The sequence below is a fragment of the Diospyros lotus genome, chromosome 13, assembly GCF_014633365.1.
Source record: "Diospyros lotus cultivar Yz01 chromosome 13, ASM1463336v1, whole genome shotgun sequence".
Taxonomy (NCBI): Eukaryota; Viridiplantae; Streptophyta; class Magnoliopsida; order Ericales; family Ebenaceae; genus Diospyros; species Diospyros lotus.
In genome coordinates, this window is record NC_068350.1 from 3580263 (window position 1) to 3607149 (window position 26887).

The 26887-nt window shown below is 36.6% G+C and overlaps 3 protein-coding genes across 21 annotated transcripts in view; all 3 read right to left on the minus strand.

The window, feature by feature from the left end:
* Positions 1 to 687: 687 nt before the first annotated feature.
* On the minus strand, positions 688 to 2353 carry LOC127789056 (casparian strip membrane protein 1-like). Its single transcript, XM_052317809.1, has 3 exons — positions 1960 to 2353; positions 1321 to 1444; positions 688 to 1058 (listed from the first exon to the last, which is right to left on the minus strand). The coding sequence occupies exons 1-3, from the start codon at positions 2223 to 2225 to the stop codon at positions 843 to 845; spliced, it is 606 nt and encodes a 201-aa protein (XP_052173769.1). The 5' UTR covers positions 2226 to 2353; the 3' UTR covers positions 688 to 842.
* A 774-nt stretch (positions 2354 to 3127) lies between these two features.
* On the minus strand, positions 3128 to 11968 carry LOC127788805 (mitochondrial fission protein ELM1-like). Of its 19 annotated transcripts, XM_052317430.1 has the most exons (12): positions 11779 to 11911; positions 11635 to 11678; positions 10669 to 10825; positions 10421 to 10487; positions 8970 to 10136; positions 8202 to 8351; positions 7951 to 8077; positions 5674 to 5786; positions 5527 to 5590; positions 5342 to 5435; positions 5120 to 5228; positions 3852 to 4203 (listed from the first exon to the last, which is right to left on the minus strand). In XM_052317430.1, the coding sequence occupies exons 5-12, from the start codon at positions 9207 to 9209 to the stop codon at positions 4102 to 4104; spliced, it is 999 nt and encodes a 332-aa protein (XP_052173390.1). In that variant the 5' UTR covers positions 9210 to 10136; positions 10421 to 10487; positions 10669 to 10825; positions 11635 to 11678; positions 11779 to 11911; the 3' UTR covers positions 3852 to 4101. The 19 variants fall into 19 exon arrangements, 15 of the variants coding, with proteins under 15 accessions (XP_052173385.1, XP_052173393.1, XP_052173380.1 ...); XM_052317425.1 differs by lacking the exons at positions 3852 to 4203; positions 11635 to 11678 and adding an exon at positions 3128 to 3572 and having other exon boundaries at positions 5120 to 5178; positions 8970 to 9066; positions 11740 to 11966; XM_052317420.1 differs by lacking the exons at positions 3852 to 4203; positions 11635 to 11678 and adding an exon at positions 3129 to 3572 and having other exon boundaries at positions 8970 to 9066; positions 11740 to 11968.
* A 629-nt stretch (positions 11969 to 12597) lies between these two features.
* The window catches only part of LOC127788334 (probable UDP-N-acetylglucosamine--peptide N-acetylglucosaminyltransferase SPINDLY), a 39956-nt gene continuing 25666 nt past the window's right edge, over positions 12598 to 26887 (minus strand). The window contains exons 12-18 of the mRNA XM_052316475.1: positions 19545 to 19743; positions 19112 to 19306; positions 16813 to 16907; positions 16559 to 16694; positions 16237 to 16454; positions 14266 to 14393; positions 12598 to 13604 (exon numbers count right to left, since the gene is read on the minus strand). Coding sequence (XP_052172435.1) covers positions 13162 to 13604; positions 14266 to 14393; positions 16237 to 16454; positions 16559 to 16694; positions 16813 to 16907; positions 19112 to 19306; positions 19545 to 19743 — 1414 coding nt within the window. The 3' untranslated portion in view covers positions 12598 to 13161. The remainder of the gene's footprint in view (positions 13605 to 14265; positions 14394 to 16236; positions 16455 to 16558; positions 16695 to 16812; positions 16908 to 19111; positions 19307 to 19544; positions 19744 to 26887) is intronic.

The following is a 26887-nucleotide window of genomic DNA, read 5'->3' on the forward strand; positions in this document are numbered from 1 at the left end:
ACCTTGGCCCATTTCAAATTATTTTTGGGTATTTTAAAAAGATAAAGACTTATTTTGTAATTATTTGCTCTTGGTATACCTTAGTCATTTTTAATACTTTGGTATAATTTAGAGATTGATGATGATTTGGCTTTGTCATCAGACTAGGTATACATATAGAATATTTTTATACAAAATTAAAGTGCATGACGATAGTTAAAATCAATCATCATTAGGTATGTCTAAAATAGAATACATTTATCAATTGTTATCAACTTTAAATTTGTTCAAAATTTGCTCGACTTGCAAGGACAACGTTTGGTCCCTCGATATATTCTTTGACGATTAAGTTAGTCTCGATACCATAAATAGAACGAGATAATAATATCCAATAAATAACATAGTTATATCTTGAATTTTGTGCCTTTATATAGGCATACCTTAAGGCAGAAAAATAGTTATGATCGTATCACGTGAACGGTTAAATCTCAACTTATGAGATAATCTGGACAAGTGAAGATCATGAGTCATATCATAGTCGATCTAATTATTTGACTTGAGCCTCTAACTCAAATTAGATTAGATCAATACTTAAATCTAAATATTCTAGGACATGCTGTTACTATAGAACTTCAAAAAAGAGATTTTTATAATTTTTCTTGAAACCAAAATATTCTCCATCAGTGCAAGGCTCTAAAGAAGGTGACAAGATCAAGTAACCACATTTTCCATTGCAATTTCTTTCACAATCAAGGCAGATTACACTTTCTTTCGGGGGGGCTCAAACCAACAATCTCAAACATAAACATAAAAAAGAACCCAAATGATAATGGTGAAGGAGATCACAAAACCAGCTGAATCTCTCAACCTCGTCGGAGAGCCACGGCAGAGAGCACAACCAAGACGATGAGGATGACCACCGTGATGAAGGACGCCACCACCGCCCCGCTGGCTTGCTGGCAGAAATCGGTGAACTGCTGGCATATGGCCAGCCAATTCGCATTAGGGTTTCCGTTGTGAGCCAAGTAGACTATGGAGGCGGCTGCGCCGGCGGCCGAGGTGGTGAAAGCAACCATCACCTGCAATTAACAAACAATCTAAATTCAGTTGGAAGATGAGATGAGAGATGAAGGGGATTTTGCTGGCGCTTTTCCTTGCTTTTTACTGGCGGTTATAAAACGCCAGAAAAAACCTCTTTTCTTGTTTTTGGGCTTTGCCTTTAATCAAAAACTAAGGCAGGCCAACAGATATATTATTAGCGGTTTATGATACTTTGATTGAAATGAAGGAAAATAATTTTTTTTAAATAACGAAATACTTGAAAATGAAAAAATAACTTACAGTGTCCAAGATAATTAAAAGCATCCTTGGTCCAATTGCATGGGGACGAACGATGCAAACTATTGAAAAAGGAATAGAAAGGACAAAGTAGCCACTTATTAATCCCATTGCAACCACGAAAAACCTGCATCCATATTATGCCACTAAGTTAAATGTATTAAATAGATAGTTTAAATTGTTGAGAATTGAGTTAGTTTGAATTTTATATATAGTGTAGAATTTTAAATTAAAAAAGACTTAGGTTATGAAGAAAAAAGAGAACCATCCCAACTCGATTAAACTTAAGTTGGATCAAATTCGGTCTTCTTTCCCAACTCGATAAAAATTATTTTAAAATTCAAGACCTTGGTCCTTAGATTTACTCAAAACCTACAAACAAATGGAGAAAGGCACTTTGGTGGCAGCTGAAAGGTTATTCTTTATGACTCATAGGTTTAACTTCTAAAAATAACTTTTTTATGATTCAAAAACTGTGTATAAAGGTGACTATTCATCCTTACAAAAGGAGGAGTTTCGTGTGCTGTTGAGATTATTTTATGTAAAATATTTGTGGGTAACTAGATATATATAAAATAGATTAGATAAGGCTGGTTGGACTTGAAAGAAAGAAAGATCATGAATGAATGAAAATTTGCATACTGAAAGGTGGGTAGATCATCATAGCTGGCTTCGAACTGGAAGAACTGGGTGAAGAAAGGGAGAGTTTCATCCGCAGTTCCCATGTAGGCAGTGGCAGCCAAAGCAGCAGTGAGAGCGCACAGCCTGAGGAAGAAGTCAAATATTGCAATCCCCTTGCCGTACCCTACTCTCCTGTCATGTCCCACTGAAGCTGCCAGAAGGGCTTTCCCCTTGGCTTCATTGCTTGTGCCTGCGTGAGCAGGTTCACTGGGTGCGGAGTCGGCCATTCTTCTGGAGGGAGAAAAGGAGCTTGATTGTGATGTAAATGGCTCCGGTTTGAGAAACTTGCGATGATGGCAATGGATGTGGAGATCAGTCCTATATATAGAGAGAAGGATGGAAGAATTAGTTGGGAGACTTGGGTGTTGATGAATGTCATTTATTCTGACTTCTGAAAGTTTGTTCTTTCTGATCAAGTTGATGGAGCAAGAAGAGTTGTTGGTTGCTTTCCCAGTTTAATTGAGTAGTTGTTTTCAATCACAAGCATGTGGTATATATACATTCATTAAAAATAAAAAGAAGTTCTATGAAATTATAATTGAGATAAAGTCAGATTTCTTTCGGATCATGACATTTTAATCGCAAAAAAAATAATTTTATTGTTATTATTAAATTTTTTTTCTTTGATAATATAGAAAACTCAAGGGATCCCCAATCAAAGACAGTTTTTGGCCTAAACTATCTCACCTTCTCTAAAACTCATAATATATATTGACTTAATCTAGATATATAGACAGATTCGTTGTTAATCAAAACTCAAAACTTGAACTCAATAATAAATGTAGAAGAAGATTGAATAATTTTACATAAAGACAGAATTGAACCTATAACCTTACAATATCCTCTTGAACTCCTGAACTCATATGACAAATCATTTATACATTTGTAAAGATTCGTTAGCTTCTAATTTTATAGATTCACTAGCTAAAATAACATAAAAAAAAATACATTACCTTATAATATAGGAATAGATGGGTGTATTAGTAGTTGAGTAAAGATTGTAAAATCTTTTCAGAAATATATTCTCAAAAAAATAAAGAATTAAATTTCATATTACTAACTCCATTTAACCAAGTTGACATATTAGGGCTTGGTAATAAGACCACCATTTTTGCTAATTGTCTGGTCAAAATTAGGTTATATAATTTAATAATATCCAGTCAACCACTCATATTCTTGCTTTACTATGATCAAATAAAATATGCAAACATATTACAACTTTATTCCCCAAAGCGATCAACCAAACAACTACTAGCTTGTGGCCTCCTAATCCACTATGTAGGAGGAATTATGTTTCATTTTCCAAGATATTAAACACTTGCCTCCTGGGACTTGAACCACCAGCAATTCATAGCTGGAAAGACCTTTCCAATAAAGAGTAAGCCATTTCTCTTGACACTGGAACTCATTAGGGAGAATGGTTCCGATCGTTTGCCTTCAGATCACAAGCAAGAGGGATTACAGTTCCTGTAAATTGGGATCTTCGAGATTAATTAAGTTCACTTCAGGCTTCAGCTCCATTGTAAATGCTTCAACCCATTCCCAAATAAGCTGCTAATTACAATAAACTGCCTCTAAAATGAGCCAAAAAAGTTGGATAAGCTATGTGTCGACAATAATAACCAACTTTTAAAGCCACTAATAAATCGTATTAGTTGACTAATATGAACAACTAGCTGTAAATAACACAGAACAAAGACTTTTAAAAGACAAGTTCAATCATGATGGTCTTCACAGGGTGAGGACAATGGACATGAAAGCAGAGGAATATATGTTTTATTTAACCCAAAAAAGATAAAAAAAAAAAAAAAATGTATGGTATGACCAATATACAGTTCCATTTTACATTCCACTTAGTTGCAACTCTTCAACATTTCAAATCTAACAAAATTGGGTGTGGTTAGAAATCACAGGTACAGTATCCATAGCATCACCAAGAGGGTGCAATATCATCAGGTAATTTTAGACAGCATAATTGAAGAATCATGTGAAAGCTAAGCCCGGTAAAGCAATTTTAAGCGACTGAAGTCCAATTTAATCCATGCTGAACAAGGCAGAGTTGAACACCACAGACTTGAAGTTCTCTAACATCAACAGAATGACTCAAGGTTGCAATCTCCATCCACGCTCGGAAAGGGCTTCAACCACCTGGGTAGCTGCCTTTGCAGTGTCATCGAGTGGAGGATAGCTCCAATTCTCAGATATCTGGACAATCAATATTTTAGCGGAGGGACGGTTACCAAAAACAAAGTGAGGGATCAATTTCTTCCGCATCAGTTGCTAACATACATGTGACAAATCTATTCGCGCAGCAGATGCTACTTTTATGGTCTGTTTGGAAGACGAGCCCTTCTATCAGAATACATTTTTCATTAATTTATTCATCAAGGTATAGTCCAAATAAATGTCAAAGAGTTATTGAACAAAGAAAATGAACCTTGTCTTGATGTGCTGGTAACAAACAAGGTTTTCAGACAGACATGAAACTAGGGGATACTAACGAAAAAAAAATAAAGCCGGTAATGACCAGGGTTTTGGCAAGCACATTAACACAAGAAACTACAGTCCGTGAAAACCTTCAGTGTGTGGAATTGGAAGGGAACCGTGTCCTCCAAATACTTTAAATGTGGTAAGGCATAAGTAGTCTTCCAGACCAAGAGGTAGCAAAAACTTGGTTACAGTTGAAACAAGGTATTGATAGATTGTGCAAGTAATCTATTTATTTCTCCAAATTCGTCATATTGGATTTGGCCATGTAAGGGCATTGGACAGTCTATATTAGGTAAGTTTTTGACATATTATGACTCTTTCTAATCCTCTTCAAGGAGCTCTACCCTTTTAATTACTAAAGTATTCATTAACCGGTTATGCTCAATACTTTCTATTCTTGTAATTATTGAGATATACATTGATCCAATCTATCACCCATCATTTGGCTCAAGATGCAGGCAAAGGAAAAAGATAAAGGAGAAGGTAGAAGAGAAATGAGTTAAAATTATCCTTTTCTTCCAACATAGAAGAAATATCATGATGTTTGTAAGGACCGAACTTCCTTTTAGGTTTCATCAATAGATCAGCCAAAAAGAAAGACAACTAGGTAGTTAAATAGAGAGTAACTCACATCTTCTTTACCCATGAAGGGTCGCACCATTCCTAGTTCCCGCAAAGAACTGTGGAAGTCTGCAAACTTCCATGTACATCTCTCAGAGCCAATAACATAAACAGGCTTACTGCAACATAAGTACTACACTTCAGGTTTAGTTTTTTTTTTTTTTTTTTGGTGGGGTGGGAGAACGTAGTTTAAGAGGCAAAAGAAGTTACCATCATCACCAGTTTCACCTACCCAGTACTGCAAGCCTCACTAAGCATACTAACTGAATCAGCTGTGATGATGAAAGCATCGGCCCAAGCAAGGTGGCCCATGTGAGGATTTGGATCTATGCATGATTTCATAAGCATTTGTTGTCTAAAACTAAAAACTGTAAAATCAAGTTGGTTTAGATGACCAGATGCTGGGACTGGGAGTACCTTTGCCATCCCAAATGTAAACTTTAGGATGATTCCCAAATTCCTCCAGGATGATATCAGACACCTGCCAAGCATAGTATCCACACATAATGATCACCCATTCTCACTGATAATACGGATAAAAGAAATTGCTACTAGCATGCAAACCTTCGTTGGAGTTCTTCTGGAGAACGATATTCTAAGGCTTCCACAACTCCAAAGAACGTTCTCCAAACCAACTATCAATTGCTTAGCAAGGTCTGCACCATATTGACAATGGCCTACAAAAAAGACATGTACATGCAACATAAATCATGGAGAGTACTGTTACAACCAACATACAAGATCAACATAGAAAAGTGATAATAAAGGTACTTAAAGGAACTCCTGCTTATAAGAAATCATATCAAGTTAAAAGATGAAAGTGCTCCATACCCAAGTAGTTCCACCAGTAACATAATATGAATAAGGTATTTCTAAAGAGAGCCAAACTCAATCTTTATGATAGAAGCAGATTTAAAGGTAATATCCCAATACACTCATTTTTGCACCAATGTACCAAGCATGTGAAGGGATATATTACAATATAAGCAATTTACAAATCTAAGAAATACATATTTTCCTATTTAAGACTCTCCAGTGAAGCAGCTTGGCATATATAAATAACAAAGGAAATTTAAGGATATGAAATAATGAAGAATAATAAAAATGCTAAGATCAGATATGCAATAAACTAATAAATGCAAACTCATATTCCTATGCAAAGTTTGAACAAGTGAAACAGACCCTAATGTCTGAACAAGCTCACCCCATAAAGTAAAACCCTAAGTTTTGAAAAACCTTCAAATTCCAACCTCATTGAAATGAAGGACTGTACAACAAAAATTTTACGTGGATTACAAAATTGTGATCAGGCACTTGACACTCAGGTAATAGTGAGACAGGTGTCCCTACTAATGTCAGACATACACCGTGTGTCTAGTACTTCTAGTTTATCAAAAAAACTACAATATCTATCTTTCTATCTATATAGAACTTCAGCACTCATAATCAGGTCCACATATGATATAATAAATACATAAAAGAAACAATTAATCAAACTCAATGCATATCGGACTCTAAAATTTGTTCAAGATGCCCTAGGACCATTGCTTGCTTTAATAACAAATTTAGTTATTAATCACCAACTCATCTAAAAGATAAAGTTAACCCTCCTTCGAATAAGTTAAGCTTTGAAGATAAGTGATAAATATGGTATTAGAGTTGGGAATGGTCTTAGGTTCAAATCTCTGTTTCAGCCCGATATTTAAATAGATGTATGTTCAGCAAAATTAAGTCTGGCTACATGTAAAGAAATTAGTTGAGAATTAACATAAGAATATAGAAGAAAAAGTTACCTGTCTCTCCAAACTTTAAGTTTTTTGGATAAGTGGTAACCTGATTGGTGCTGTACTTTTTGTTTTTATCAGTAAATAAATGTATGCATTGATCAAAATGGACTATACATATACACTGGGTATACCCAGGAGGAACTCATGAAAAGACCAAGGCCATAGCAAGGGATTCAAAATGAGTATTAGTTGTCAGCCTAAGCCTCCTCCTTTCTCCAGGAGATATATGTTTGAGTCTTTTCCTTTTTTTTTTCAATGCACGTGTTAGAAAATGAAAAGTGATAAAATTACCCTTCTCTATTTTAATAAACTTTTATAAAAAGTGATAATATAGCATAGTCTTAGAATATCTTTTACACTATTTTGTTAACTCTAACCACAACTTTATGATGGACCAGACTTAATCAGATGTCAGATCCGAAATCTGACAAGGGGAATTCTCTCCAATTGAGAGAGAATTACACCGGAATTTAGAAGGAAAGAGGGTAAGGATAGAGAACTGAGGGGGAGAATTGAGAGAGAGAGAATTAGGAGGGAAAATAGACTGATTCAATTATCAAATCATGTCTAACACGAGCTGGGTCAGTCCTTTTTATACTGCCTCAGCTGGGGATTGGCGTCAAAACGGTTGCCAGGTCCCTTCTAGAAACTGTGCAACTTGCCATCAATTTGCATACAACTTGCATTGCTGGAACATTCCTCCAGCAAGCAAATTCCCTCCAAAATACAAATACAATTATAACTTGTAAAATAGGAATTAATAGCCTGGGTACGTGACATCACGCTAAACACATACCACTATTTAATATGAGGTTGATGATGAGATTTGAACCCAAGACCATTGCCTGCTTTAGTATCATATTAAGTTATACTTAACAACCTAAACTGTTAGAGAGAGGGATAACTTTATTTTTTGCATTATTATATTTGGCTCTCAACAGAACTTATCAAGAATCAATTACTTAACACCAAGAAGCAAAGAGTTCCCGCATAGTCGAAGGCTTAAACAACATGAATTGTAGTGGAACCATATAATTTCAAATACAGAAATTACTTGTAGGGCCTCCAATGTTAACAACAAGCAAGGGCCTTGGAAGAGTGGCCAACTCATCATGCCAGGCAGAAGCAGCAACCTGAAGTGCAGAAGAATCAGCCTGATGAAGAGCTCCCACAGTAAGGACCTGATGTTCAATTTATGTAAGAAATGAGATTATATAGTACCAAAAAAAAAAAAAAAAAACATATGGCTCCAATTTGGAAAGAAGTAAACCCACAACAGCAAGTTTTTCTGGCCAAGAAACATACTACATGTCTTTCAGGAAGTTCACGAGGAGTTATCCACCTTCGAAGTAACCAAGGAATCTGTTCTTGTCCTTGGGGAGTCAATGGAAAATAATCATGACAAGGAGTAATCACCAGATCAAATCTATTCAGCCCTGACCTGGGATGCTGTATCTGAACGTGATGCAATATAAATAACTATCTGAACCCCCAATAGAATTTCAAGCCAAATACAGTAAGCATTTACCACCGAAAGAAGGAGAATAAACTGAGAATTTTAATTTTTTTGGTTGGCCAAGACAAGATAAGACCACAAATAAAAATGATTGGCAAGCTAGAATACATGTAGCCAACCCCACATATTGGGATTAAGGCTTGATATGTTGTTGGTCAAGACATAGATAAAAGAAATGGCGGAAAACAAACAATTATAAATTGCATGGGGTAACTAATTCAACATGGTATGCCAATATTCATCAAATTAACAAACATGACTTTTCCAGAAAATGAACAGTGACAACTGACAACTAATACAAGAGTTTTGTTGAAACAAAGTTGTTCTAGTAGCCCAGGGCTAATCTTTGTTAGACTGATACTTCAAATATTCACAACTCATAAGGGAGGTAATAAGCAACAAGCGTTTAAATAGCCAAAACAATTATTATTTTAGAATTACATAATCACAACAAGCCACATATACAAATATCAGAAAACTTGGACATGGACAGAAGTCATTTTTCTGCTTTTGTATTTAGTATAGGCCTGATTTCAAATTATAATCTCCTCTCAAACCTGAATAACAAAAACACATTCTGGGGCTAACTGTCTTATGGAACTTGCAACAGATATTGTATCCCGGCCAGATGCAACCACCAATACTGGGCCATCCCTAATTGAAGAAATACAAACAATTGTCTGATTACAAAAAAAAAATAGATATGAAAGGACTGTCATTAACCAGCAAGTGCTGGAGAACAAAAATTCAGAAGATTGATGTAAAGTACATGTCCATAATATAGGTATCTGATTCATGCTATAACAAATTCTGAAGGCAATGCATGAATGTGGAACAAATGTTCACAGACGAGGATCATGGAAATTAGGCTCATTTTGCTCATTTTAAGTTTACCAGCAACCTTATTTGGTCACATCTGTGAATAAGTATAAGCTCTCCACTAAGTCAACTGGTGAGCAATGTAAAATTCCAAGTACTCAAATAGATGTAAATCTCTAATATCATTTTATAATGGATAAATTTTCATTTCTGTCGAATTATCAAATATGAATAGAAGAAGGTATTTGACTTTATTTTTATTTGACAGGAATTGAGCCATGTGATGCTGAACCAACTCAATTTTCTAGTTCAAATGAAGGTTGTTTATAAAGTTCTATCAAAGTTATTTAAAATTGTCATGCAAGCCCAACCATTTTTTCTCTTAAAGTGGACAACATCTTCCACGTACACAGGTTTCTTTAGCACGCTAGTAAGTGACTGAGAGATGGATGCTTTGTGGAGATAGAAAAGGGTTGTAGACCAATTTCTTCTGCTTTTACTTGGTCACCTGATACATTCTCATTCCTACCAATGATGCACAATTGTCTAGTTTTGGAGTTTTATAAAACCAGTAATAATTGAGGCTTTATTTATATTCTTAAGAAACATTTCTAGTATGACAGCATGTAAATTCTCTCTCTCTCTCTCTCCCCCTAGATATTATTGATGAGTAGCATTTCTGTAGAACTTTTGAAATGGCATGCAAGGGTGGGATGGCAGGTCACTTTCACTTCTTACTGCACTATTTTCTTTTGTAATGTAAAGATTGGGTTGCTAGTTGTACAAAAGTTCAACGATTATCAAATATCCTTTTTGAAATTGACATCATTATTATCATAAAGTTTTAATATTACCTTGAATAGTCAATCTATTTTCCAGTGGGTAAGCAGAAGCACAACCATAACCTGAAAAATATCTTCTAATAAATGACGAATAGCATTGATTAAATTATAACTATATTATGTCTTCACCCTAGAATTATAACTTTTATAATTCAACTATATTCTTTTTTCTCAACATTTTGAGTTTGAAGCATGAGTAATGGCAATCTCATATCCCTGAGAAGTAGTTCAGGACAAAAATTTGAGACATTCAAATGAAACTTCGAAGGTAACTTGGAAGAAATCAAATTTGAGATGTCTCAGTCAAACTTCAACATGCATATTTAAAGGAGAATAGCAAAAAATACTTCTCAAATGTTTCACGAGCCATTGCTGCAATTTGCTTTGAATCAGCTTCCTTGACATTTGATAAGCCTGCACTAGCATCAATTAAAGCAGGAAGACATATCAATCTCTTCTCTTTGAAGTTTTCCCTTTAAGTACCCATCAAACAAAAGTTAAGGATTAGAAAGACTATTTTTCAGCTGTAAAAGGCATTTTCTGTGATACTATAGTATTGAGGGTTATGTTGTCTAAGACTTGCTAACCACACTACCTTTTTCCTCAGCTGGAAGAGGAACAACCTTACTCTCTATAGTTTGGAATTGGGAATCACCACAAATTCGCTTTACAACATAGTCTAGCTTTTTGTGAATAGAAACAGGCAGCCAGCGAAGCCATTTATTGACTCTTCCTCTTGGCCTAGTTATCCTCTGTGTAACAATGAGCAAGAAGAAAACAAATGCTCAGATGGAATACAACATAAAGATTTAGTTAAATGAACACAAAAACCTGATATATGGAAAAAAAAATTAACCGTCCATGTAAAACATGCAATCAAGTTTCATAAGAGCAATTTCAGAACTCAATGAAACCAGTCCCCAACAATGTATCTATACCAACCATAACTAATTACAAGCAATGATTCCTCAATTCTGATCATCAAACAACTAGCAAAAGGAAAATTAAAGGATATGTTCAACTTCCCCAGCCCTATCGTCTCATCCAAGCGGGTATTCAGAGCACCGAGACATGAAAACCTAAACTGGTTCTGCAGAAGGAATACTAGATGCCTTCAAGACAATTTTTCACATCAACATAATCTCCCAGAAAGCTTATGCAGCAGGGGTTAACCTTGACCTCAATAAATCCCTGGTTGCGCAATAACTGGGAACATCACTCGTGCAGTTGTTGTATTTGTTGGTGGCAAATTCCTTATCTCCCATATTTTCAGAATCATTCTGTTGAATGAGTACCTAGGTAGCATCCTGAAAAAGATTGACCATCCTACAAGATGTAAATCACTCTTCCGGCTTCATGTTAGTTAGCAACACCACTGTGCTCACCAGTTATTACCACTTCGACTGACTACTCGGGTTCCCGGACGGGAAACAAAAGAAAAGGACACATACAGGACAAGGAAATAAAGACATTGCTCATTCTTGGATTGATTAATCCTAGGAAACAAAAACATAGTCAGGTTCAGTTAGAAAATGCGAAGAAAAGAAATCGCCAAACCCACCGTCTTTTGGCTTGATTATTCACTTTCCTCATTCTTGATTAATCCTAGGGAAACAAAAACATAGCATCAAGATATCTTTATCATAAGCAGAACACAGTGAATTACGTATACAGTCTGGCGGTGGGAGAGGCCAAGAGCCCGAACCAAACCGAGGCACTGATTCTCTGCGCCGGCAACACCGTTCCCGATCACAATAGCTCGCCTGACTGCACAGCGTAGTCCAGCTCTGAGAGAGGGTCCCATCGCATGACTCGCCGCACAGCGATGCAAGAGGAGCGCCCACCGGCTGCGGTCTGCACAGAGTACAGGGGACAGTCGCAATCGGGATACATATTTAATGGTAAATTAATATGAGATTTTTCAGTTTATTGAAAGAAAAATGCTATTGTGTGACGCTTTTTGTATTAGTATATCATTATATCACAACTTACCTAATATTTAAAAATAAAAATATATTAAATTAAATATTATATAATATAAGTACCGTAATAGAAGTAAATGAAAATAAACACACACTTCTCATCTCACCCAGTTTTTGTTTTATTTTTATACAAGTTTAATAAATTTGCTGTTAAGGATTTATGGTATTCTTACATTAAGAATGATTAGGAATACTAAGGCCTCATATAATAAAATTATAGTTTTGAAACCATAATAAAATGACCCCATTAATCTTTCCCTACTTCCATACAAATGTAACCTTATATTATTGCCTTTTTAGTACCTCAACATTCAATTGAAATCACATGGGAGATGATAAATTTAGGGAAAAAAATAAAATCCAAATGCAAAAATGTTTATCTTGCTTGTGCACAAGAACTAGGGAATAGAAGATGTTCACTTATTTGATTTTGCAAATCCGTGGGGGATATAGAGTCCTATGTTGACAATAGGCAAAAGGCTTGGTTTATACGCTTTAAATTGCTGTAGTAAAAGTATCAAAGGATAAGACATTACCATTAGCTGCTATCTTCAAACTTGGAAAGAGATCGAAAGGACCAAGAAAATTTATGTATGCAAAATAGATTCTATAATAACATCTCCTCATACAGCTTCATTTTACTAAACCAAGAAAAAATTCTAGCCTAAAAGGCAAGCTATTCTGTGATAAATAGATGAGGAAAAAAAAGGGAAAAAAAAAAAAAGATCACCTTATATTTTACAAGCCACACTAGCATCTATAATCCAGATGCCCATGGACACCTAGCACTTTTACCGTATTCATCAGATATGCAAGATTCTACCTAAAGCTGAACAAAATTAGAGCACAGAACAGTTCCGGCATTCTCTTCCTGAAAATTTTTGACCATATGCAACACATGGTTGCCACAAGAATTAAAGCCAGCCTCATAAGTTAGCAAATCACGCCCCAACAAATATCTATTCTACAGGAGGCCTAATTGCAGTTCCGCATTAGATGTACTTCTGAAACTGGGAGTACCAAACTACCAACCAAACATGCTTGCTCCATGAATGCTTCATAGATGGTACGCTGGTTCCAATTCAGCTTCAGCTCAACTTGCCTGACTACTGGGTCTTCTTCGGCTGGACCTGGACCCCATTCTCTTCACAATTGGAGATATTCACCATAGAATTTGTTTCAATATCAAATCCATTTGACTTGACCGATCCCAAGGCACCTTCTGTAGATAATTTGGTCTTTGCTGGCTCAGAAAATTTTACAGCTGGCTCTTCGCCAGCAACATGATTTGGCTGCTTCTGCTTCTGCTGCTGCTGTAGCATTTCCATGCGTCTTAAAGACGGTACATGACCTTTACAGTACCTCTTCCACATACTCCGGTATGCTGACTCCAGACCTAGGGTGAACTTTGATCCATCACAAAGAGGGGACTTGGACATGAGATCTCGTAGACTCATTCTCAATTTTGAGAGAGCCGGGATGTCTGATGCCAACTGCAATGCCAACTGGACATACTCATCCTCATTCTTAGCAACCAGATGGCCTAACCCTGTACCAAATAGCCAGCCAGAAAATCCAGCAGTTAGAATAATGGTCATTTGACTACTCACATGATGAAGTGGGAATGGCATCATATGAACAAGCCAAATTTGATAAGCCAGTAGAAAAGCAATGAGATCTGAACCCCCAGCTGCTGGGATTTAGAAAAGAATTCTTCCTTTACTTCGGGCAAAAAGGTAGGACATATAAGAGAAAATGGTTGTACTGGAGGAAGATATGCTCCTTTAGTACATTGGTACACATATATGACAAATTTTGATATGCTGGATCAGCAGTTTGCTATGGAATATTCAAGCCTATTTCTCACCCTAGCAGATATTGTATTTCAGAATTGAAAATATGACAAAAAGCATCCTCTTCTGTTTCACTACAGCACAACCTCGTTAGGCTCCATCATATGTCAATTGATGTTTCTCATCTCATCATTTGGAGGAAAGGAATGAAAAATCTTTCTAGTCATGCATCTTCAAACAATGAAACATTTAACATAGAAACAACAAATAATCAACTAGAAAAGATATGAAACCAAAAACACTAATGCATTATACGGAAGTTCTCACGACTGTATTGAAAAATGATGAATAACCAAATCAGAGATAAAAGAAACCAGTAGACACCAGAAAAAAGGCGTTAGAAAGGGGGATACTTACCAACGGTATTGAGAAGACTCACACCCACATTATGGGCGTGAACTGAACCTCCCATTGTGACACATGGAACTCCCATGTATAAAGATTCACAAGTAGTAGTGGTTCCTGCATATGGAAAAGTATCCAAGCTGCATAGAAACAAGAAGATAGAGATTATCATATCCTGGAATAAGATTATACTAAAACAGAAAATTCTTTAAAATAATAATAATAAAACAAAGCTCCAAGATACACAAGTTTGTTAAAAAAGATTGCCAAACATAGGCAACTGGAAGTATTATACAAGCTTATGTGCTAGGAAAAATGATCTATCACATCTTATAATGTCAATTTTACAACTTTCAGAAGGTGGAGAATTATCATTGTTAATAACCAGGAAATTTGATGCTAAAAGTGGGGGTAAGCCCGAGGAGGTAGGAAGGTTTGGTCAAAAGATAGTTGAAACTCCACCATGGCATGATACTCCATTAGAGTTATTTGGGAGAGAAAGAGAGTAAGTGGGAACAGATTTTGGTGCATGTTGGCTCACCTAAAAAGCAGCTAGATTTTTTTCATCATTATTGCCTCATGGGAATGGTGCAATAGTGGATTTGTCCATGTCCAATAACTTCATCTCTCAAAATTTACACAGAAGTGAGCGTAGAAGCAAGTGCTATGTCCAGAGCTGCCAAATTAAATAGACTTTTCTTGGTTGCTTGAAAAGCTGTCTATAGGGGCGGCAAAGAGGATTTGTGACAAAAACAGTTTCATGCCCTTTAATTTTTAGATAAGATTTGTATAAGAAAAATGCCAGCAAGGGGGCCAACCCTATAAAAGAAAAGCAGGAAAATCCAAGAAAACCTATACTTGCAAAAGAAATTCATCCACGAAAAACAAAAACAAATCAGAAAGACAGGAGAGTCTTCCCTCAACACCAAAAAAGGGAAACAAAATGCTTCACTATGCACTAAATCTATTTCTTCACAAGCTCTAGCATTGTGATCCTTCTTCCGAATGGACCACAAAATACAAAAATGAATGGTCCTCCATGAGTTCCTCAAATCTCCTAAAAGGGTAGGACTAATGCAAGTCAGAAAAATCCACCAATACAGAATCCAACATCAGCCATTGAACTCCAAACAGGACAATAAGAGGCTCTACATACAATTGGCCCATTGTACAATGCAATAAAAGATAGTCACTAAGGGGTCGACTATCCAAAACCACCCTTTTCTCAGATTGTCAAAAGAATCAACTCAAGGGCAACAGTCCAAAACTTAAAAAAGCAATAATGAGGGTGGTGTCTGATCTCCACAAAAGCTTGACCTTTCTTTTTTTACACACGGCCTCATAAACAAGTGAACAGAAAAAGGCTCCTCCTGATGATGGATGGAAAATCCAAGAGCCTGGCCAAATCAAGCTGGTCATATAACAAGCAAAAATAAGTGGTCAAAGAATCAAATTCATAGTCCTAAATATTGTGTCTGAATTCAGGGGACAAACCACATCAGCAGCAGAGAAGGAAAAACAGTCTGCCACTGAAGCCTCTTTGCTCTTTGCCATATAGAGAGGTCAGGGAAGTTCTAGCTAAAGGCCTTAGGCCATACAACTAATCAAGTCAAAACCTCACTCTATTTCTGCTGACTATCCCAGATGTACCCTAATAAGCTTTTGTTCAAAAACTACCTCTCATTTCAAAATTTCCACAATATCACTAATAATCAGGATGTAATATGTCCAGCAAAAAAATTAATAGCTAATTAAGTTCCATCACATAGCATCTAACATAAAACAGAAAGGAGAATGTGCAAAAGCTTGGGACAGAAAAATCCAGATAGATATTTTAATGAGAGTATTAATGAATACCGCAACATCATGAGCATTTTGTGTGTGGTAGTTGTACATCAAGATCAGATACCAACTATGTTGAAGATATGAAGAAAAGGAATGAAAATAATTTCTTCTTAGAAGTTAAAATGAACAAAGTATTACCTAACATCCATAAGAGCATATGCTTGCATATGGTCATGGTTGAGAAGAATTAAAGGCAAAAGGTCAACTCTTAGTGACTCCAAACCTAACTGCTCCAGTGTTGAAAGGAATCTCTGCCTTACACTATCACAACAGAAAGGCTTGCACTTTACAATAAGTCGAGAATTTGGAACTGCACATAAAATTCTTGCCCAAACTTGCAGCACTTTAGGTGTTATCTGATGAGAGGGTGAAAACATGTCATACTTATTAAGTGAATATGGTGTCTTCTTTCTGTATTAACAGATGAAAAACAGATTCATTGTTCCACACAAATCAATACCTTTGCTAGATTGTTAAAACTGCCAAAAGTAATGAAACCATTGGAAAGAGCAGGAGTTGGAGACACAGTCCCAGCTTCAGGAGATGGTGTATAACAAAGGAAACATTCAGGTAACCTGACCAACTCCTCAACATGCCTGTCAGTTAAGGAAAGAAATACACAAAAAGATAATATATTTGAATTTCATCCTTAAAAAATGTTTACGAAAATTAGTACTTGAAAATAATGAGCTCATAAATGAAAATGCCACATACTTCTGTCTTGTGTCAGGAGGGTCAGCCAATGTATCAGTAATTCTATAATCAACTGTAGGCAAACCAGTTGTATTTGGGTAGCCAATCCAAGTCACCTAGCAAAAATGCAAGCCAACAAGAATGTAAGAAGCCAAAGTAACCACAGCAGTAAATGTCTACTGACAGATCAACCACATCAAATAACTCCCAGAAGGTTTGCCATGGCATTTAAATATTTAAAGCAAGCATAATAGCCTTTACTAACCCCAAAGATTAAATAATACTAAGAAATATTCTTATATTGTTTTTCTAGCACTGCTAAAGCCTTGATCTGGGCATGCTCCTGTTACTATTTTCTAGTCACTATTTTTTAAAGGTAATGCTAATGGAGCATTAAAAACACCTTTTTTTTTTTGGACAATGTGTATTTATCATACCTCGTTTTTAGGCCTAAACATTTTCTATTGACTGGTTTTATTATAATAAATGCATGAGTTTTAACACCAACCAATAAAAACTGTTTAGTTCTAAAAACTAGATTTAATAAATACACATTATTAAAAAAAAATATTTACTTAATGCTCCTTAACCATTGCATTAGGGCAATGGTTAACATTTAATTATAATGGAGTGATCAGTTACCCAGTACTTTGTTAACCTTAAGCAGTTATTAAAAAGCTGAAGCACTGAACATGATTCAATCAATTTTCCCTGATGTTTACAAGGTGTAGGAACATCAAGAAGAAATGGTGATTCAGAAATTTTCAGCTAGTTGGAAGACAATATTTGAGCCACTAAAATTTCCAATTCTTGGTGAAGCAAATTTCCATCCCTTGTCAAGACATATTTAAGATCATGAGAACCGCATCCATATAATCTTTCCCAGTTAATATTGATCCTAAGCACTTGGCAATTCTCAGTGAATGTGTACCATATTGGAACAATGATGAGTCTCCTCAACATTATAGTAGAAGTCAAGGTTTTGTGTTTCCGAGTGGCATTGGAAACCAAAATAATAGTCATGATAATCGAGCCAGACATGACACTGCCACCCAAGAGGTGCTTCATTGTAGTTTATGGCACTATGCCAGAGACCAGATTTGAGATCTAACTACTAGGCTCCTTATATGACCAATGCTACAATTTCGAAGCCATCTTGACTTTTTTTGGTAGGGCAGAACAATTAATTGTGACTATATCATTAGGAGGCTATTCTAAGTTCTGTAATATTGACCTAGCAAACTTCCTTGTCCACTGCATTTCTCACTCAGCAAGAAAAATCCATCCGTGTCCTCCTCCTGTCCTGATTGTTATATTTCAAGATATGTTCTTAATTCCAGTGCATTTCTCACTTAGTGTTGAAGCTGTGGCTTGCTATCTGTCCTTTTGCATAGGGTTTGCCCAAAAGAGCAGCAGTTCAAAACTAAAGCAACCTCTTGCATCACCCACTCAACAAAACAAAAGGAAGAATGCAGATAGAAATAAAACAAAAAGGCAAAGAAAGAAATCTAGTCGAATAGTAAGACAAGTTGCTGCATATCCAGATCCAAGAAATTAAACCAACTCTACTATTTGATGTCCATCTAGGTCATCATCAACTGCACCTTATCCTAACCAAGTTAGGGTCGGTTCGCACAAATTCATAATGTCAATTGACTTCTAAAAGTCATATTGACAATACAAATTCATGCAAAACGGCAATGTGGCAAAATTTTATGTTGGATGCCCTTTATGACACAACCCTCTGGCAAGATAATGACAAAAATCAAAATTTTCATGAGATGGCATTAAATGTAGATAATTGATATATAGTTGTATTCCATCACATAATTGATATTGATGAACCAACTTATACAACATGGAAACATGCCTATCTTTTGTGTCGATCTAGGGAAGAGAAAAAAAATTTAACAAATAGGGAATCTTTTTGTACTCCAAATCTCCTTGTTTTTTTCCCTTTGCTAGAGTTTACTTTTGAAGAACCTGTCACCATGCTTGAAATTGTGAACGTTTGACCACCAAACAAGAAAAAAATTGAAAAAATAAGTGATTTACAAAATCAAGATAAAAAACAAATAGATATGAAAAAAATGCATTTAGTATTTATCACTAGATCTCTAATAGCCCTTCACATATACGATATGTGAAGAAATCATTTCCCCTCTAAGGAAAATAAAGGTTGCACGGTTCCCATACAAGGCATCACCACATGACAACAGCTGCAACCAGATTAAATATATCTGTCAATACATAAAAAGAAAAAAACACATGTTCAGCAAAAAGTATCAAGTTACTGATATAATTACATCCCCAAAGATACCTGAACTGGTGCAGCCCGGCATGCCATCATTCCCAACTTATTGTTTGCAGTATGACCAGTAAGTTCTACCAAGATATCAATTTTATCTTCTCTAACCATGCTTGCAACCTTCTTCTCATCAATGCCATAGATATCTCTCCAGAGTCCACCCTTTTTTAAGACCTTTTCACTAAATCTATTAGTTTTTGCATCTGCCTGTGACATTAAAACAAAAGGATAACCTTAGTATTAGCAAACTTTTCCCAACAGTCTAATAGAGATTCATTTTGCACATGCCTCTATATGGGAACAGAAATGATACTAGTTTGAATCAAGCGAGTAGTGGAAAAATGATATCTAAAAGCAATATGACGTGCACAGTGACATCAAAAGGTGACAATAATTTTTTTAATACTACCATGGAGAGGGGGGGTGTTGGAATACAAAGGAATACCTTCACAACAGCTGAATAGACGACCACCTTGTAATTTGCATAATCATGATGGACAAGAGGGGCTTCAATGAAATATGATACAGAATGAGTAAAATAATCAGGTGATACATATCCAATGACAAGTGGTCGTTCTGGATCTTTTGGGTTGTCCCATGAAGTGTTTTGTGGATATAACCTCATAAAACGCATACCCCAATCTCTGTAAGTATACATTTTAAATTAATCAACAGCCCAAAGCAACTATAGCTTTAAATATGTTAAGTAATAGAAAGAATGCTAATATGTCAATTCATGAGAAGCATTTGATACCAGAACCTCACAGAAAAGTTTTCTGGAGGCAAACAAAGGATTTAGATAGATTAAGCAGGAAAACACCATAACATTCTCCATTAGAAGCCAAGGAATGTTCTTCTCAATCGAAAGGATAAAGTTGACACAAGATTTTCTCATATTTCAACTGAATCAACTCTCAATCATTCAATAGCCAAATAGAAATGACATTACTATTCTACTCCAGTTTTCTTGTTTTATTTGCAATCAAACTTTTTCTTAATTATACCAACAAAGTTATAGCCAAAAAGTTTCTATATTCCAAAAAATGACATCACCACACTAAGTTAACCAAACAATATATAAAAGTTATTTGAGCCCACCTGACTCAACAAAAGAAAATGTTTAGCTAGCCCACCCACTCATAAGATGTTGTGGGCGAACAGATGACCCATGTTTTAGGAAAAAAGGAAACAGTTTTACTTTTCTTCAAGATTTAATTATTCCTGTAAAAGGAAAATTTTGGATGTGTCTAGGTGGTCATTCATGACAAAGTTTAACTCTGTAACTAGCATATAGAGAGAAAGGTGACATTGAAATGCAGTATATCATACTTCCAAAAAAATGCCCTAATGGGGCAAAAAAACCCAAGTACTCGAACTTAACCTATGTAAACCTCATGTAAGCATTCATCCTGCCTAGCGCGTGTAAAAACTTACTTTGATGGAAAAGGAAACAAAGCTCAAGTATGGCACATGCATAAGCACATATCTATAGCTGGAGTTGCACAATTTTCAAGTTTTCTTCAATCCTCAAATTCCCAGCACAGCATGTGAAGGATCCCCTAAACTCAAGATTAGGGTGTTATATGCTGCCTTGGTATTTCTTTCTTTCGTTCTTCCAAATATGTTTTCGGCATTTTAGACTGTCCATCGAGAGCTTTTTCTAATCCTAAATTACCCAATACGGCTCTCATTTTCATTCTCCAAAGGCCAAAGTCATTAAGACCACCGAATTTCTCGATGTCATACCTTGCGGCAGAGGCTATGGAAGCCATGACAGTGGATAATCCTATCGGTTTCTAGGGTTCTTGGCAATTCTTGATTGAGTTTTCCAGCTCTGATACCAATTTGTTACAATTAGGAGCACTAGGATCACTCTAATCACAGCCAAATACACAACACACCCTCACCCGATTCAATCACAATCAACAGAAATAGAAAACAGAATTGAAAACTGTAATGAAAACGGAAAGAAACAACCAAACCACACAAGAAGACAAGGATTTTATCCCCGTTCAGATTGTTGTGAGCAATCCTACACCAGCCTCTTTGATCCGAGAGCAATCCACTAGAAATTTTGATAGAATCAGTACAAGAAACCCTCTCACACGAGTACAATACAACTGAGATTACAAAGCACTACTTCTCTAGACTTTCCTCTCAATTTTCACAGCACGCATTATCAGAAAATGAACGATGATCTAAGCGACTGCCCCCTGTCTTCCTTTTATAGACAATTAGGGAGGAAATTACAAGGGATAATAAAAGACAGCACAATCTCTAAAATACCCTCATATGACCGTTATCGTTAGGAACACCTAACTAACTAAACTGTTGCTCAAATACAAATCTGACTCCACTGATTTCTCCTGATTCTTCTAAGTCTTCTAGAATGTACTCGATGCAAAACACAACAAATCTCCACCATTTTGCATGAGTATTTTCCAGAACCCGATTCCACCAATTGCTCTTCTTCCGAACCTGCAAAATAAACTGATCATTCACAAATATAAACATGTAAGAGCCTCAAAAAATGGTGTAATTTTGAAATAGAAACTGCCTTAGTAAACATGTCGGCTGTATTTTCTTCTCTTGCAACCTTTATCAGATCTATTTCTTTTCTTTCAAGTACTTCTCTGATGAAATGGTACTTTACATCAATGTGTTTAGTTCTCTCATGGTGAACTTGGTTCTTACCCAAGTATATAACACTTTGATTATCACACTTTAAGATAGCCTTAACATTTTTCCCTAGTAGTTCACTTACTAAACCTTTCAACCATAAACCTTCCTTTATAGCTTCTGTGACAGCTATATACTCGACCTCGGAGGTTGAAAGAGCCACCACCAATTGCAAATTTGTTTTCCAGCCAATGGTTGCATTCCATAGCTTGAAAACATACCCGATAGTTAGCATCAGTCATTCCTCCATAGTTCTCGATGTCATACCTCCATAGTTCACTGATTCTTTTATCCAAATCTGTTGCATAGTCAGCATCAGTGAACCCTAGAATGTTAGACTCATCTTCTATACTAGCTCCACCATAAATTAAAGCCATGTTCATTGATCATTTAAGGTATCTGAAGATAAACTTAACAGCAGCCCAATGTTCTTTTACCAGATTAGTCATAACCTACTTGCAACATTCGTAGCATGTGCTAAATCCAACCTAGTGCACACCATACAATACATAAGGCTTCTTACAACACTAGAGTAGGGAATCTTGCTCATTTCTCTCCTGCTCTCTTCATCACTTGGTGATTGATTATGGGATAGCTTAAAGTGCTATGCAAATGGAACATTTACCTCCTTTGCATCAAGCATGCTAAATTTCTTAAGCACTTTCTCTAGATAGGACTTTTGGGATAGCTGAATCAACCTTTCTTGTCTATTCCTCAATATTTCTATCCTTAAAATCTTCCTAGCCTCTCCTAACTCCATTTCAAAAGTGGATTTCAGTTGCAACTTTAACCTTTGAATTTCCTCATCTGATTGACTAGCAATATAACACCCCGCTTTTCCCAAGCGTGCATTAACCCGAGATTTTGGGAATATTTTTTTTTCCCAACATATACTCAACATAAATAATTCTCAACAATCCCGTTCTACCTTCTCAGCATATCAAACTTAATAATCAATAAGCTAAGACATGTAATATCATCATAAATGCGGAAGCAAGATCAAAACCTCAAATGATACATAACCATAATTCCTTTATTCATAATATAGAAACTGTACCATTGTTTGACATGACATCTTTGAAACAAAATACATAGAAATTAATCCCTCAGCAACACAACTAAACACTTCAAACATAATCAAAATATATGCTAAAGGTCTCAAATGCAATTAACGGCTACATCTCGATAGCCTCTTTTCCCTTGGCGCCACTGCTTTCACCTGGAACGTTTGAATATTCCAATGATATAGTCCAAATTAGATGTCGAATCATCTAAGTGAGAGTTCAAAATATTTTCGTGAATATATGCAAGACTATGAACAAACTGACACATCCCGACATGTTCCTGCCCAAAAAAATCTCATACAGCGCTTAACCCATACCACGAGAAAAGAGCAATCTCTCTAAAGGCAACATAATCACATTGACGCATAGGCATAACACAATCCTAACTAAAGAGGGGCAACATCAACGCATATCTCCAGCATCTCGAGAACAATCTTTACCACTCCCAACACAGGAGGGTCAACATCAACGTAGGAACCCGACACACCAGAATCACATCAGAGATTATGTTCCCACTCAAACACACATGCCAATGCCATAACACTACCCATTTCCAACACATATGCCAATGCCATAACCACAACATGTAATGATGCATTTCATAAAATAACATTTCAATACACATATTTGAATGCACACGCAAGTAAACATTTCGGATGAACCCTCCACATGAAATCAACCTATCACAGGTCAAACCGTTTGTATAAAACAAATCAAGTATAGGGTCAAACCACCCACAATAAACCAAGTTTTAGGTAGGAACACTTACATGCAACAAACCAATTTTTCAGTAGAACCACTCACCTTAAATGTACTCAAAATACCTCGATTCTTGTGCTTAACCTCGATTTTCATGCCAAGCCTCAAATAATCGTACTATTACTCAACCTCGAGCCCCAACGATCCCTAGACATCATATTCATTCAAAAGAATATCATCTATTTTTTCATAATTTCTCCTCATTTTCTTCATATATTTCTCCTCAAAAATTCCAAAATAAATACCTCCTCAAAGTTTTTCCCAAATTTTTCTCCACCATAATTCATAAAATATTTTTCTAAAAATATTAAAAAAAATTCCAAAAAATACCTCGCCCTCACGCGCTAGCCACGCGCCCTGCACGTGAAGACCCATGTGTGCACTACACGCGCCAATTGTCTTCTCAAGCGACCCCCTCGTCAACGACGATCGGAATTTTCCCCCCGATTACACCACCTTGTAGACCTCTTCAAGTACATCACAATGGCATGCATTTTGGCCTGAAAACACCACCACAAGGCCTCCAATCGACCGGTTTAATGTTCAGCTCCAACAACTTACCCGATTTTCCGACAACCTTTGAAACCCACTTAAACCACCATGAAAACACTCCAAAATTTCTAGAATTGATCCTCTTGACACAAGGAATGAAAGCCCTCTATCCAATCTCTCAAACACACTCCCAAACTCGAGCAATTTGTGTGTTAAATCTCGACCAAAACCCTTGCTATTTATAGGCAAAATCCGGCCATCCCTCGGCCAATCACCGGCATTTGCTTCGCCCCCACGCTTCCTGGGCCCATGCTTGGCCATACCCTACAAGATCCAACCGTCCCATCGTCGGATTTGGGCTCCACGTGAGGTGGCAGGTCGGCCATGGTGCTGCAGCAGTTTGGAAAATTGCATTTTTGACCCCCAAGCTTCTTCCAAATGCCATTTTGACCCTTTCCTTGAAGCCCTTGAGTTATCCAACAATTCCACTAAGCTCCATAAGTTCCAAACTCTTCATTTCATCTCCGAAGATTTAGAAAAAACATCTTTTCGACCTCCCTCGAGGAAGATTAAGAAATTAAACTTAGGCCCGAATATAAGTAAGATCATCTTTTGACCACAAATCCTTTTGTTTCTTCCTGAAACCACTTAAGGGTTATTCCTTATACTAAATATGAACCTACTTAGGGTTCCGTTGACTTTCCGGAAGTCCCTTACGATCATTCGGTTTCTCAGCCTGAATCGTAGCTGTACCGAAATCTGTCCCTGATCCAATTTCTCTCTATGCCATAAATCTTATCTCGAGACGCTCGTCAAGCTCATAAGCTTTTCCTTAGATATCTAAGTTCCAGGATACTCCCTGCAGTTGATTCGGTCACTTATTCAAAGTATTTTAATATCCATTTTTCACGAAATTTCATATTTCCATCAAAACACTTATTTACAAAATTTTCGGGTATTACAAGCAATTAGCATGTCATCCATATAAAGGAGGAGATAAATTGAAATTTTAGCCGAAATATGCTTAACCTAGACACAACAAGCCATTGCCTAGTGCCTAGGGGATTGCTTAAGTCCATATAAGGACTTTTTCAACAAGTACACTTGCTCCTAACCCTTAATCTCAAATCCCTTTGGTTGCTCCATTAGAATGTCCTTTTCTAATTCACCATGTAGGAATGCAGTGGTCACATCCATCTACTCTAGGCTTAAGTCTAGATGGGCAATTATTGCAAGCAAGATTTTGATTGATGTATGTCTCACTATCGGTGAGAATACCTCATTAAAATCCACCCCGACGACTTGAGTGAATCCTTTTACTATTAACCTAGCTTTATACCTAGGTTTTTGCTCCTTACTTGCCCCTTCTTTAATTTTGAACTGCCACTTACAACCTACTACCCTCTTATCTTGGTGCCTTTCAACCAAGATCCAAGTCTTATTTTTCTCAAGAGATTCCATTTCAAATTCCATGGCAGCCAGCCATTTCTTGGAATGTTTGGACATAACAGCCTCTTCATACGAAAGAGGCTCATCTCCAGCTACCTCAACTGCACTTGACAATGCATAGGATACTAGATCCAAAAATCCATACCTTATAGGAGGTCTAACCGCCCTCATTTGCCTATCTCTAGCCACATTATACCTTCCTAAGCTAAGGTCACTGCCCAAACCAGAGGAACTAGCACTGTCAGTCTGCAGGTCTCTATCAAAACTGGAAGAACCAGCATTGTCAATGAGCTGGTAACTATCTAAGGTAGGTGAACCAGCACCAGCACTATGCTGGTCTGCTCCCAAACCCAGGGGACTATCAGAGGCAGCATCATGGTATTAATCTTGCAGTTGCTGTTCTATTTCAACAGCCTTACCCTTTCCTTTCCCATCCTTTTGGAACTCTACCTTATCATCTTTCAAGAAAGAATCCTCACTAAAGGTTACATTACTGCTCACTAATGTTCTAGGCAATCCTTCTTCTAGGGTCCATAGCTTATATCCCTTCACCCCGGTTGGATATCCAATAAATAGACACCTTTTGGCTCTAGGCCCTAGTTGTCCTTGCTTAATATGTGCATAAGCAATGCAGCCAAATACCCTTAGGTGTTCTAAGCTCGGCTTATGGCCATTCCACATTTCATAGGATGTTTTAAACCCTATTGCGGCCAAAGGAGACCTATTAATGACATATGCAGCTGTTAAGACAGCTTCTCCCTAGAATGTTTTTGACAACCTAGCATGGATTAACATGCATCTCACCCTCCCAAGTAGAGTCCTATTCATTCTCTCAACTAGGCCATTTTGTTTAGGGTTTTCCAGGACTGTCAAATGCCTAAGTATACCATTTTCTTTACACATTTGGGCAAAATCTTTATTACAAAATTCAAGTACATTATCTGTCCTAATGACTTTGATTTTCATACCTTTTTAATTCTCTATCAAAGTTTTCTAGTTTTTAAAAGCCTCAAAGGTGTGATCTTTTGATTTTAAAACATAGACCCAAACCATCCAAGAGAAATCATCTATGATTGATAAAAAATACCTTGCCCCACCGTGAGTTAAAGTCTAACTAGGGCCCCACAAATCCAAGTGAATATATTCTAAGGGGGCTTTAGAGATGTGGTTTGCTTTCTTAGGGAATTTTACCTTAGAAGACTTGCCAAAAATACAAGACTCACATTGATCTAATTCTGTTCAATTTTCTGCAACTAGGATCCCTTGTTTCAACAATTCTCTAAGGCATTGCTCACTTATGTGAGCCATCCTATAATGCCACAATTTTGTATGTTCATAGGTTCGG

What these genes read in the sequence shown, in the direction of transcription:
- LOC127789056 (XM_052317809.1), bottom strand. Translation starts at nt 2,225, where the DNA reads ATGGCCGACTCCGCACCCAGTGAACCTGCTCACGCAGGCACAAGCAAT. An exon ending in GATGATCTACCCACCTTTCA is followed by an intron (nt 1,445 to 1,959) that starts GTATGCAAATTT and finishes ATATGGATGCAG; the next exon opens with GTTTTTCGTGGTTGCAATGG. An exon ending in TTTTAATTATCTTGGACACT is followed by an intron (nt 1,059 to 1,320) that starts GTAAGTTATTTT and finishes TGTTAATTGCAG; the next exon opens with GTGATGGTTGCTTTCACCAC.
- LOC127788805 (XM_052317419.1), bottom strand. Translation starts at nt 11,877, where the DNA reads ATGGGACCCTCTCTCAGAGCTGGACTACGCTGTGCAGTCAGGCGAGCT. An exon ending in AATGTGTTTTTGTTATTCAG is followed by an intron (nt 8,352 to 8,969) that starts GTTTGAGAGGAG and finishes CATCACGTTCAG; the next exon opens with ATACAGCATCCCAGGTCAGG. An exon ending in CCTTCATGGGTAAAGAAGAT is followed by an intron (nt 4,204 to 5,119) that starts GTGAGTTACTCT and finishes TTGATTGTCCAG; the next exon opens with ATATCTGAGAATTGGAGCTA.